Source organism: Callithrix jacchus, chromosome 11 (genome assembly GCF_049354715.1).
Source record: "Callithrix jacchus isolate 240 chromosome 11, calJac240_pri, whole genome shotgun sequence".
NCBI classification, from domain to species: domain Eukaryota; kingdom Metazoa; phylum Chordata; class Mammalia; order Primates; family Cebidae; genus Callithrix; species Callithrix jacchus.
Genome location: NC_133512.1, coordinates 119,110,811 through 119,124,291, shown reverse-complemented (window position 1 = coordinate 119,124,291; position 13,481 = coordinate 119,110,811). Strand labels below are relative to the sequence as shown.

The window sequence follows — 13,481 nt, the reverse complement described above, 5'->3', positions numbered from 1 at the left end:
CCTACAGGAATGTTACAAATCTCTTCTCTGTAAAGTAGAATTTCTGTGGGGCCTTATGTGTTTAGTTGTTTGACTTACATCTTTGGTTGTCAGCTTTTTTCTTTCTTTTTAAAATGGACTTTATTTTTTTACAGCAGTTTTGGATTAACAGGAGAATTGAGCAGAAGTTACCGAGATTTCCCTTATACCTTCTGCCCTCTACACACAATCTTCCACACCAGACTGGCATATTTATTACAATTGTTGAACAATTAACAACACATCATTATCACACAAAGTACATAGGGTTTGTGCTTGTTGTTAAATCAACTGTGGGTTTTGATATAGGTATAGTGGTATGTATTCACCATTATAGTGTCACACAGAATAGTTTCATTGCCCTAAAAATTCCCTATTCTTTGACTAGAACTCCTGGCAAAATTTCGGCTCTCTTCCTAACTCCTGGCCACCACTGATATTTTTATTGTCTTTGTAATTTTAATTTTTCTAGAATGTCATAGAGTTGGAATCATACAGTATGATACGTTTTAGAGTGTCTGCTTTCACTTAGTAATATACGTCTACGTTTCCTCCATGCTTTCCATTGCTATATACCTCATTTCTTTTTATCACTGAATAATATTCTGTCATCTGGATATACCACAATTCACCTACTGAAGGATATATGGGTTGCTGTTACATTTTGACAGTTATGAACAAAGCTGCTTGTAACATCCACGGGCAGGTTTTTGTGTAAGCATATTTTCAACTCCTCAAATAAATTTCAAGGAGCTGTATTCCTGGATCAAATGGTAAATGTTCAGTTCCCTAAGAAACCACCCAACTATCTTCCAAAGTGGTTGTATCACTTTGCATTTCTATCATCAATGAATTAGAGTCCCTGTTGCTCCACATCCTTGCCTGCCTTTGGTGTTGTCAATGTTCTGAACTTTGACTATGCTACCACAAGCAGTGGTATTTCATTGTTGCTTAAGTTGCCAATTTTCTAATAACATATAATGTGGAACATCTTTTCCTGTTCTTATTTGCCACCTGTATGTCTTTGGTAAGCTATTTGGATCTTTTGCATTTTAAAATAAGTTTGTTTTATTATTGTTGAGTTTAAAGAGTTTTTTGCATATTTTAGATAAACGTTCTTTATTAGTTATGTCTTTTGCAAACATTTTCTCCCAGTTCGTTGCTCAGCTGTTTCTTTTAATTGGTTTTTAAAATCTTAGATTCAGAAAACCAAACTGTAGTGAGCTGATCTTTCACAATTGAGTGGGCACATGTGGCTGCCAGTGAGCTATGCTGCAGACTCCCAACCCTAACTCCCTTGATCTTTATTTCCAGGTCAATGTGACGGTGGACTACATTAGACCAGCCAGCCCGGCCACAGAGACAGTGCCTGCCTTTTCAGAGCGTACCTGTGCCACTGTCACCATTGGAGGAATGTGAGTGTTCTGCCTGGCAGGGACTCAGCTGTCGTCTCAAGTAGCTAAGAGATCTTTGCTTATTTGAGTCTCTCCTTCCTTTCACTCTGCTTTGCTTTCTCCTGCTTTTAACTCAATGGTTTATAATTATATGCCTGTGTAGCACTTTATATTTGTAAGTACTTTATAATCACTCATTAGCTAATCGTATACTTTCATTGTTGTTGTTATTTAAGATTTATTGGGCTCTGTGTGCCTGGCACTATGAAGTACACATCATTACTATAAATAATGCCATTTATTGAGTATCATGCAGGCCCTAGATACTGTCCAAAATGGTTTTGCATGTTGTTTTAGGAAGTCTAGATATAGAATAGGGGATAACAAGGAGGGAAGAAGCGGAGAGGTTAACTGGACATTTTCTTTGTATGTAATCAGTAGATGATGAGGTCATCCTATTCTGCTGTATTGGCTGTAACCTGGTTAGATTCCAAGGTCTCTTGGCAGCCAGGCTGAGGAAGAGTCTTTCAGGGGAGGTATCTGATACGGGAAGGAGGAAGCCTTCTGGGCCCTGCTTCCACAATAAAACAACAGTCAACCAGGCCCCCATAGCCATACTTTGCATAAAATATACCAGCATGGTAATTGTCTCCTTTTCTGTTTAACAGTCTGAAATGCTATTTGTTACCAAAATGCTATTTTTTATTTCTTTTAAAGTGGCATATTTGTGGGGAAGAAAAGAATAGGTTTGTCATCAAAACAGGGATTGTGTTACTGAAAGTACAGTGAAGCCACTTAGAAGTACTTCCACGCTACTGCAGGCCTCTGAAAGGAAAGAGCATCTTGTAGCTGCTTAGCTTCATGAATGTCTCCTAACAGGAGCCTCTTTCCCCTCACTCCTGCTTTCGCGTTTGGAAATGACTATTTTTGGGCACTGCTACCGATCCTATATTTATTAATATTGTTAATGTTCGCACAACAATCGGCAGTTTTGTCTTTGCCAGGAGGCGCACAGTATAGGCATTTGGTATTTACCTTCACACCATCACAGGTTTTGTTAGAAGCAGGTTCTTGACGAATCAAGTAATATTTTTGAACTGGGAAAAACTAGGACATATTTTGATCATTATTCTATCTATGTAAGTTGCTATAGTTATTTATTACCAATTTGTCACCACTTCTTAGGAGTCAGTTGCATGCTTCCCTACTTGTAGAGACCTGGAATCTGTCTAAACATTTTTACTGTCACAAAGAGTCATCTCCATAGATACTGCTGCTTTTAGGTACTGGTGAAAACAGCTTCACTGTTGTACAAAACCACATGTCTTTATGTTTGGCAGGTGGTCTCCACCAGTATTTAACATTCTATTAGAATGGATTCTCTCATTTAATTACCACTGAAGTATATTTTAAAAACAAAGTTTACACTGCTTAAAATGAGATATTCAGGGAGTATTTTATAGCAAGCTTTTTATTTTTTAGGACAATTTGAGACAGATAATTTTAAATACTTTATAGAGCAGAGTGTTGTGGCCATGCCCTGTGCCTTAAACCTCGAGATTTCCACGGCGTTTATTTCTGCTTTGACGGTGATCACTCTCTCAGCCTTCCCCTCTGCAGATGCGGGGTAGCTCTCTGTTCCAGTCTGGATTTCTATTACATTCTTGAGTCTTTGTAAGAACGTGTCAACCCTGTTGGCTGTTTAACAACACAGGTTGGTTGGTCTTAATTAACAGCCTACAATATCTGTACTCTAGGTTTGTGCCAGAGATGATGAATTTGAGTTTTCTGCTTCCCAGTTCTTGTCATTGGATTGTATGAAATAAGATTTTTTTGTGTGATTTACCAAAGTAAATTTTGTAGAAGTTTGGAAGCATATACAAGTTTGGAAGGACTGTACAAGTCATCTTCTAAATACCTGAATTGTCTCTTTGCATTAGGCTGGCCTGGCAGGTACCTGGAAAGCATTATGAGTTTCTTCATAGGGTTGTTCATACTGAACTATACATTGCGGTTAAATGGGTGGGCTGCGAACAGGAGAAACGTAAGAAATTTACTGATATTGAAACCATCTTTCATTAGACTGTTGTGTCCCTGAAGATTGGGAATTTTTGCCTTTCTCCCTGTTGTAGCCCTAGTATCCGGCATTTGGTAGGAACTCAGTGAATTTGTGGAGTGATTTGTTAACTGCACTGCAAACTCTTCCTTTATAAAGCATAGCCTGGCTGTTACCAGCATCCAAGGTATGACCACAGGTTTGTTTTTATCTAATCAGTACTGTAAAACTCATAATGGATAATTTTATTGTTTTGGTTTTTTTTTTTTTTAAATTGGGCAGCCCCAGAATCACAGCAGATTCAGAGAGACTCCCAGATAATGTTATTCTTTTATTTGGTGATTGGCAATTGCCAAAGATAGGCCATCTCTAGCAAATAGACCTAGCTGTACACTTTTTAAAAATTTTTTTACACTTTTTGTATTCCAATCTTAGTCACAGCTCCTATTTATTTTCCTTTTACCTTTCTTTTGTTTTTATTTATTCTTTTTGTTCCTGGATTTTCTATACTTTAAAAAAAATTCTCCAATTAATATTATAGAAAAGTTGAGGTATTAATAAGAATCTCCAAGTATTTAGCTTATATTCAGATTAAATTATACTACTAAGAGCCTTCTCTCTTACTTAATGGTGATTTATAAACACTAGCCAGAGAAGAGACTTTTTAAAAAACACGGTATCTCAAATATTTTATTTTCATTTTAAACATAAAAATGTGTTTTTCAATCTTTGCCCTCTGGGCAGCATCGACCACCTATTTCATATCTTGTTGAATTATATAACTTCTTGTTTGAAACGAGGACTTGAAATACACTAATTATAGACCCTTATATTTTTGTGATTTACATCCCCCCTCATCTGTTAAAGTTGTTCTACACATACTTACTTTGCAGCTACTTTAAAGCCTTTACTTTTTATTAAATTTTTAAAAGCATGTGTTATTCAGCAAGGGGCTCACTGCCCAAAGTGCCTAGACACCAGTAATAGTATGGCACTGGTATTTGAGAAAAGAAAGGGCTTTATTGTGTGGTCAATGGGCAAGGAGACAGGAGGCAGGACTCAATTCTGTCTTCCCAAGTGGGTGTTAGGTCAAACTTCTATGGGTTATAGAGGGGAGTTTAGTGTGCAAAAGCGCTGGGAGGGCAGGTTTCACTGGAGGACTTTAAACCTAACCATTAGGATAAGGTTTGGAATGGTGGATTTCAACACCAGATCTTTCTAGGCAACGGACCCCTTACTTCTAAAAGGATTCTGGGATTCATGTTTTGGCCTTGTCCTAGCCTTCTTGTTTCCACAGGGAGGAAACATTGGTTCTTAGTATTATAGGAGGTGAAACCTTTTTCTGTTGTGCATGCCCTGTCTACATGACTTGCAATTTGTGTTCTGCTGCGTCTGCAGGACAACTTAAGCATGCTTAAGCAATAGAGTTGAACTGGGTTGAGCTGTCCTGTTAGTTACACATGCGAGTGTTTTAGTAAATACATACTCTTTGGCGACGTTGTATTTCAATGATATTTAATGAAGTATGTAATTAAAACAACAAGCATAATCTGTGTAAACTAGATTTGGGGACAGAAACAAATGGCTCATCTGGTTGGGACAGAAGTGCTCAGGTGTTTTACAGTGGCTCTCAGTTACTCTGGCACGTGCCAGTACCTTATGCTGAGGTCATAGAATGTGCAAGGCAGTTAAGGGAAGGGTTAGTAAAGAGAGCTTCTGTGGCTTGCACAGCCTCTGAAAAGTGCACTCTGTTCAGGCTTGAAGAAATGTTGTGAAATTAAGAAGAAATCCTATCTAAATTATGTTTGTCATAATTTAGGCTTATATACCTACATTTAGGCCTTCACAGCACCTAGTGGCTTTCCTGTTATTAAAGAGAACAGCAAACTTCTCTAACTACAGGAGACCTCTGATTTTAGGGGGCTAAGAAAGAGGCAAATGAGATGGTGTCTCTTAAGTGGTTATTTCAAAGCCAAATTTTAGATGCATTTCACATGCAGAGAGTGCAAATTGACTGGATCCTCAATAGAGTTCAGTCTAATCCTTTTCTCCTCTCAATGTATGGGAAAGAGTCGCATCACAGGATGCTGGCAAGCCCTTGCTGATGTGACATAGGCTTCAGCTTCCTAGCTCTTGCCCCTGGGGAATCAGTGAAAACAAGGTTCATCATTCCTCTAATAGATTAAAATTTTTTTCTTGATTAACTTCACTGTGGAGTTGGCAAGAGTTGTTATCTGTTAATCAAAACTGTTTAAATAAAAAATAAAAAGATCAAACTTTGAGTCCTTTCTCATTCTCTGGCTTCTGGGTTGGGAATTAGCTGATCGTTTTAGGCCTGTTTTGTGACATGAAGCTGTCAAGATGGCGCTTCCTGTTAATTACTTTTTATTGTATTTAAGACACTTAAATAACTCTTCTTGTGATTTAGTCGTGTATGTAATTAGCTGCAGTGATTAAAATCTCCTCCTTTCATTCTTGCCAGAGCCTTCTTGAAGAGTGAGATTTTCTGGGGTGACCTTTTACTGTGCTGGACTTCCCGATTCCTTTGAGCTCCAATTTGGCAAACCCTTAGAATCCATTAACTCCTTGCTTGTGCCTTTCTGCATATCACATTTTCAAAGAAAAGTGTTAGAAGAAAATGTGTTCACATTTAGAAAGGAACATCTACAAAATATAGCTAGGGTTAAGCCATACACATACACATACTCCTTCTCACCACCACCTCACCCCTCATCCATGGAAAACTGTCACATATCCAGAAGATAGAGAGTCACTAAGGTACTTCCTATTATTTCCCATTATGTGAAGTATTTCAGGACAATAGGAAACAATACATATGGACCATTTTGTGAAAGTTAAAGAGTGGCACAGAGGTGGAACTATGGAAGGTGAGCAACTGAAAATTCCTGTTTATTTTCTGCACAAGATCACGTCTTTTCAGACAGGTGACTTTGGTTTTTCTGTTAATTTTTCTCGTATTTTCCTTCTGTTGCTTCCTTGCATTGCTCCTCTTCCTTGATGTATGTCATCACCTGCCTTGATGGCCGTCAGAGCATGAGACCTTGCTGCCAGAGGTACTCTCCAAGTTCTGTGGGGGCTTGGGACATCTTAGATAACCTCTTTCCCCCAGTGATTGCCATGCAGCAGTTTCGAGGCCATCTTTATGAACGTCCTTTCTGTCTGTTTGGATTCTTTATGGATAGAGCTTACCTTTATTGTACTTGTATGAACCAGATTTTTAAATTTGCAACGAATAAGAGTACATTTGCTTTTGCCTTTTCTTTGGGTCTAATTTGCAGGGATACTTTTTCCCCCAGCTGTTCTATTAGTGACTGAAGCATTAGGTTAGGTCTTATCCTTACTCCGCTAGAATAATCCTTTTTTAATCCTAGTTTGGTTTTCTCAGTCACAGTAGGAATAAGTGTCATACAGCCCCCAGCTTTTCTGACTACAGTTCTATAGCTTTGAGGTTTTCACTGTCAGCCAAACCTCCGATCTCTCAGAGTTTTCAGTTCTTAAAACATTACTAATATCTAACTTTCAAGCTACCCTTGGGGAAAAAAAAGTGGCCTCTTGAATCCCTCTTTTCTGGCCTAGTCATCTTACCCAGAGAGGCCCACAGCATTCCGAAGTTCCTTTTCAGCACGTTAGAAAGTATGGTGACAGCGTTAATAATGGCAGTGGCTCTGCCACGAGGTAGGGTCTGCATTATAGCCAACGCTTTTTCCCCGCAGATTGATGACTTACACTTTATCATACTCAATGAAATGGAGTGCCAAGCCCCCTTCCTGCCCTGCTCTGAAGGAACGCATGACACTAGAATGAGGGTTGTTGGTTTTTTCCACTTAAATCAGAAACAAACCACTAACCAACTCAACCCAAGCCTTCCCCCTTCCCGAAAAGAGCAGTTTAGATTGTTTTCTGGAAATGGTAGGCTGCTTGGTTAATATAATTGTGCTGCTTCTCCTCTGTTCAGTAGAAGCGTGCCTATCCATTCTGAGGATAGATCAGAAACCTCTGTGGCATTTAGTTAAAAATACTAGAAAGAAGTATTTGAATAACTAGGTCTGTCTTCTGCCAGCTCAAGTATAGCAATCATTTTAAGAGACTTGTCCCATAAAACACTTTAAGAAGGAACTTGGCTGTTGCACAGGGTTCAGGATTACAGTCAGGAAAATATTGTTGAGTTTCAGACAAATCTATCTCTTTTGTTCAAATATTCGTGGCTGGCTATCTATGGAAACCTCATACTGCCAAGTCTTATTTCCTTAAAAATGTGGTTTCAGATTACTTTATTACCATCATTTCTAGATAGAAGTTCAATTTAGCTTTTCATAATGGCACCCTTGAATCCTACAAATCAGCACAATCCTTTACTGAGGTATGTGAGAGCTTCTTTCCCCCTTTTTGCTTTTTATACTATCAGTTGAGTCGAGTGCCAAGCTGTAGATGGATGACTTGAATATTTACTGCACTGATTTTTGGGAAGCTCCCCCATGTCAGTTTCCCAAAGCGTACCACGGAGAGCCCAGGAGAGAGTGAGGCTTTTCTCCAAATCTATTTATGTTGTAACTTTTGCTTCATGTCTCATTGTAATGTTTCTCTAAATATTTTAAAACCTCTTTTGCATTTTTGTTCTATATTCAAGGAGATATCTTCAACCTGATCTTCCAGGTTATATGTTTAGCCAGACGGCCGGCCAGCCATGCATATTGACTTATTTTCATTCATCTGCACTCTCTTGCTTATTCATTCATCTCACTTATTCATTTTGCCACTCACTCATTAGTTCATTTAACAGGTTTTAGTGGAATGCTTTGGTGTGTACTAAGGGACTGTGTTAGGCATCATGAATATATTGGTAATTCTATAATTGAAATGATTTCTATGCTTATAAAATTTACAGACTTTTCTTTTAATCTAGCCCATTTTATTGATTTCGCTTTCAGCATTTATATTTAAATTTTTCTTTTTTAATTGTTCTGTGTTAATAGCACCCTGTTCTTAGTTTATGAATGCAATTTTTCTCTAATATCTCTGAGAACATTTAAAATTGATTAACACCCTCGACTGGGCACAGTAGCTAACACCTGTAATCCCAGCACTTAAGGAGGTGGAGGTGGATTGCTTGACCCCAGGAGTTCGAGACCAGCCTGGGCAACATGGCGAAGCCCTGTCTCAACTAAACATACAAAAAAAATTAGCTGAGCATACTGATGCATGCCTGTTACCCAGCTACTTGGGAGGCTGAGGCATGAGAATTGCTTGAACCCCGGAGATGGAGGTTGCAGTGAGCCAAGATTGTGCCATTGCACTCCAGCCTGAGTGGCAGAGTGAGACTCGGTCTCAAAAAAAAAAAAAAAAACCTGGGCAAAATAGTTCCCCTCTGTAATCCTAGCATTTTGGAAGGCCGAGGCGGACAGATCTTTTGAGGTCAGGAAAATTAGCTGATTGTGGTGGCAGGCACCTGTAATCCCAGCTACTAGTGAGGCAGGAGAATTATTTGACCCAGGAGGCAGAGGTTTCAGTGAGCCATGATGGCACTACTGTACTCCAGCCTGGGTGGGTGACAGAGCAAGATTCCTCTCAAAAAGAAAGAAGAAAGCCAGGCACCGTGGCTCATGCCTGTAATCCCAGCATTTTCGAAGGCTGAGATGGGCGGATCACCTGAGGTCATGAGTTCAAGACCAGCCTGGCCAACATGGTGAAACCTCATCTCTACTAAAACACACACACACACACACACACACACACACACACACACACACACACACAAATTAGCTGGTTATGGTGGCACATGCCTATAGTCCCAGCTACTCAAGAGGCTGAAGTGGGAGAGTTGCTCAAAATAAGGAGGTGGAGGTTGCAGTGAGCTGCGATAGTGCCACTGCACTCCAGTCTGGGCGACAGAGATTCAGTTTCAAAACAAACCAAAAAGCCAAGAAAAAGAAGTAATGCCCTCTTCTGTTTATCTGTTTCCTCTTAGATTAAATGTCCTGGTTTTGTTCCCTTTTTTTTTTTTTGATAAATCCTTAAATATTTGTAAACTTTCACCTGCATTTATGAAGGAACACATTTACCAGTTAGGGTAGACATGGTGTTTCTCTGCAGGGAAGTAGGTCAACTTCCCTTGGACAGCGTCATCACAAAAGTCAGTAGGTAGGCAGTTAGTATCAGAGGCAGACTTCCTTGAAGGCTGCTCAAAAGTATCTGGGCTTGCAGCAGAGAGGAAGCAAGCAAATTATAGACCTCATTGAAATTGTGGAGGGAGATAGGGCTCTGGCAGAGCACTTTCATGCGTTTTCCAGGATTGTGGTGCGAGTGAGGGCCGGAGGTTGACTCGGATGTGCTTTGCAGAAGCTGTCTCAAATGCTATGGCCACACATCCATCTAAGGTTCTTCCCATGTTAAATTAAGGGACAGTTTTAGCAGTATATAGACTTAAAAAGAAAAATCTTCGTATCTAATGTTGAGAAATCTACAGCAGTAACTTCCTTTAGTGTAAGTTGTGACTATTTTGTGGCTTTGAGAACACTAATGCTTTCTGTTATGTTACAGGTAAGCTTGGTAGCAAGCTGAAAGTGTAATTGGAAGAGCTGTGAAGACACATCCTTTAGTATTAAAACAATGAATTAATGAGTGGTCTCTATTAGAAGCAAAGTCCTCTAATATCTCCTCTAGAGAAGGAGAAGGCTTGAGGGCCCAGGGTTTAAGGCTGCTCTGCTGGTAGAGATTTTACTGTGCTTATATTTTTATTAGGCTTGTTTTTACTAGTGCCTGGGCTACAAAGTTCCATAGGGTTTACTTAAGTGGTCTGCCCATAACCCTGTTTTTCTCACTAGCCCTTTTTGTTCAGGGTTTTCTGTGCAGTTACACCTATACTTTTGCCAGGTATTAAAACCCTTTGCTCCTAACTACTCCATGGGCATCACAGGGAAGTGGAGGAGATTCTGGCAGACTGGCCAAGCTCTTCTGAGTGTGGTTTCTAATGAATTGCTCCGGTGATGACCCTAAAGCCTACTCACTGTGGTGCTTTGTATTTGTTCATAAAGGCCCTTGGAATGCTCTTAATTCTTAGTATTTGTGCTACCATTTCTCCACTGATCTGACCCCATCTGCTTTCTGCCTTTCAGGGTTTGCAAACTTTCTGATATGCTGCTAACGCACATTCTTGTTTTCTAGATTCATTAGGGCTTTGTTGGTTTTGTTTGTTTTGAGACTGTGTCTCGCTCCAGGCTGGAGTGCAGGGGTGTGATCTCAGCTCACTGCAACATCCACCTCCCAGGTTCAAGCGATTCTCTTGCCTCAGCCTCCTGAGTAGCTGGGATTACAGGTGCCTGCCACCATGCCTGTGAATTTTTGTATTTTTAGTAGAGATGGGGTATTCCTATGTTGGCCAGGTTGGTCTTGAACTCCTGACCTCAAGTGATCCGCCTGTCTTGGCCTCCAAAAATCTGGGTTTACAGATGTGAGCCACTGCGCCCGGCCAGGGCTTTATTCTTTTCCATATCTGTCCTGCTCTTATTTCAGGGGACCTTGTAAAGGATGGCGTTTGGATGTAAGTTCTCAGTAGATCTTGCTGTCCTCCCACTAGCATTCTCTTTATTTACTTATTTGTTTATTATTTATTTATTGGATAGTGCCATTGATGTGATAAGGAAAAGGGGGCATTTGACATATTTGACATGGTTACCAATAAGCAAATCTTCTGGGTCTTTTCTATGCCATTTCTCAGCCCCCTTCTCTTTATAATTCCCGTGGTCAGCACAGCACCGAGTGTTAAGGGAATTAGGAATGGAATTTTAATAGATTTTTCTAATTCTCAGTAGTGATTCAGCTTAAAAGGGATTGGCTCAACTTCATACTGAGTGATCTTTTAAAAAGTGATAAAAATTGTAGTAACATTTTCAAAAGAAAATAGGGGGCAATTGCCTATTATTTCATCCTGCTAATATAAAGCTCCTATTTTGGGGGTATTTATTTTGAGTGCTGAGTGCATTTTTTTTTTAAGAATATAAAATTTAGAAGTGGAAAAACTTGGGCCACTTAGCATAACGCTGAGATAAAGTCTAAAGCAAACTATTGTTAATATTAAGATTCTATGGCTTTTTTTTTTTTTTTTTTTTTTTTGAGACAGGGTCACACTCTGTCACCCAGGCTGGAGTGTAGTGATGCAATCGTCACTCACTGCAGCCTCAATCTCTCTGGGCTCAGGTGATCCTCCCACCTCAGCCTCCCAAGTAGCTAGGACCACAGCTGCATGCCACCCTGCCTGGTTAGTTTTTGTATTTTTTGTAGAGACAAGGTTTGCCATGTTACACAGACTGGTCTTGAACTCCTGGGCTCAAGCAGTCCTCCCACCTTGGCCTCCCAAATTACTGGGATTACATCATGAGCCACTGTGCTGGTCCTGGATATTTTTTTAAATGAAGACTTTGGAAGTAAATAGGACTGAGGTAAAAATACTCAACTCTGCTATTAGATACCGTGTAATCATGGGTCTTAGTGTTTTTTGTTTTTTCTTCTGTAAGTTAGAGATAGTAATAGTATACCTCATAAGGATATTGTGAGGATTATACGTGATACTGCATTTTAAATGTTTACCATAATGAATAAGACGTAACAATCAAATACTTAAGTGAGCCCTAAGCGTCTCCAGGGAACTGCTCACCATTGACCTAATTTTAAAATCTAATAGTCTCTTCCATCTTTTCTCTGCCCTCTTTCCCACTTCTCTCTCACATGTCCAACTATTTCCTTAAGCTCAAATTTTATTTTATATTTTGTTCTTTTTCTTCATCACACTAACTGTGGCCAACTCATCCACTAAACGGTATTGTTTCCTAACAGAGTCTTGTAAGGATGAATTTAGTAAGTAGTAGCTACCCAAAGTTTAATTTAAAAACAAAACAGCCGGGTGCGGTGGCTCATTCCTATAATCCCAGCACTTTGGGAGGCTGAGGCGGGTGGATCACAAGGTCAAGAGATCAAGACCATCCTGGTCAACAAGGTGAAACCCCGTCTCTAATAAAAATACAAAAATTAGCTGGGCATGGTGGTGAGTGCCTGTAGTCCCAGCTACTCGGGAGGCTGAGGCAGGAGAATTGCTTGAACCCAGAAGGCGGAGGTTGCCATTGCACTCCAGACTGGGTAACAACAGCAAAACTCTGTCTCAAAAAAAATAAAAAATAAATAAAATAAAAAACAAAACAAAACGCCTCATTGGATTATGGTTGTGGACTATGTTTACTGGGCCATTTTATTGTTCCATTGGAGGAACTTTGGTTTGTGTTCGTCTCCTCACATCACTTTTTCAATTTTCACGATGGCGAATTGCATTCATTTTCTCCCTAACGTATACTGTGTTTCCTTAAGACAGTAATGATTGATAAGCACTTGCATACAGGTGGAAGTAATGGATATGCATGAGTAATGCTTAGTGTTTCAGAAAGCTTAACACATGTCTACCATTTAGTAGGCATACAATTTATTCTTTAATAAAAACAGTTTATTGGATACCTTTCAAACCAAGAGGCATGCTAACCAGCTACTTCCCTGGGTATGTTTGCTTTAGCTAGTGAGCTCGCTGTCTACTTGTTACCTTTTTATTTTCATCAAAAGGCACAGGAATACCACATTAGTGTTTTAGGAAATGTATTTACCCCCACCTGAAAAGGCTTACTCAAAGCCAAAATCCACGGAGCTTTTAGAATGGCCCTTTCTGCTGTCATACCTTGGTTAATTTTTCTAACTTTAGTGAAAATGTGTTTAAAACAGTGAAACAGGCGGGTGCAATGGTTCATGCCTGTAATCCCAGCACTTTGGGAGGCCAAGGCAGGTGGATCACCTGAGGTCAGGAGTTTGAGACCAGCCTGGCAGACACAGTGAAAACCCATCTCTGCCAGAATTACAAAAATTAGCAGGGCGTGGTAGTGCGTGCCTGAAAACCCAGTTACTCAGGAGGTTGAGCCAGGAGAATCCCTTGAACTGATGAGGCAGAGGTTGCAGTGAAC

The 13,481-nt window shown here is 39.8% G+C and overlaps 1 protein-coding gene across 1 annotated transcript in view; it reads left to right on the top strand.

Moving 5' to 3' along the window:
* The window catches only part of SND1 (staphylococcal nuclease and tudor domain containing 1), a 443,208-nt gene that overhangs the window by 196,196 nt on the left and 233,531 nt on the right, over positions 1 to 13,481 (top strand). Inside the window, exon 12 of the mRNA XM_002752042.7 lies at positions 1,333 to 1,433. Coding sequence (XP_002752088.2) covers positions 1,333 to 1,433 — 101 coding nt within the window. The remainder of the gene's footprint in view (positions 1 to 1,332; positions 1,434 to 13,481) is intronic.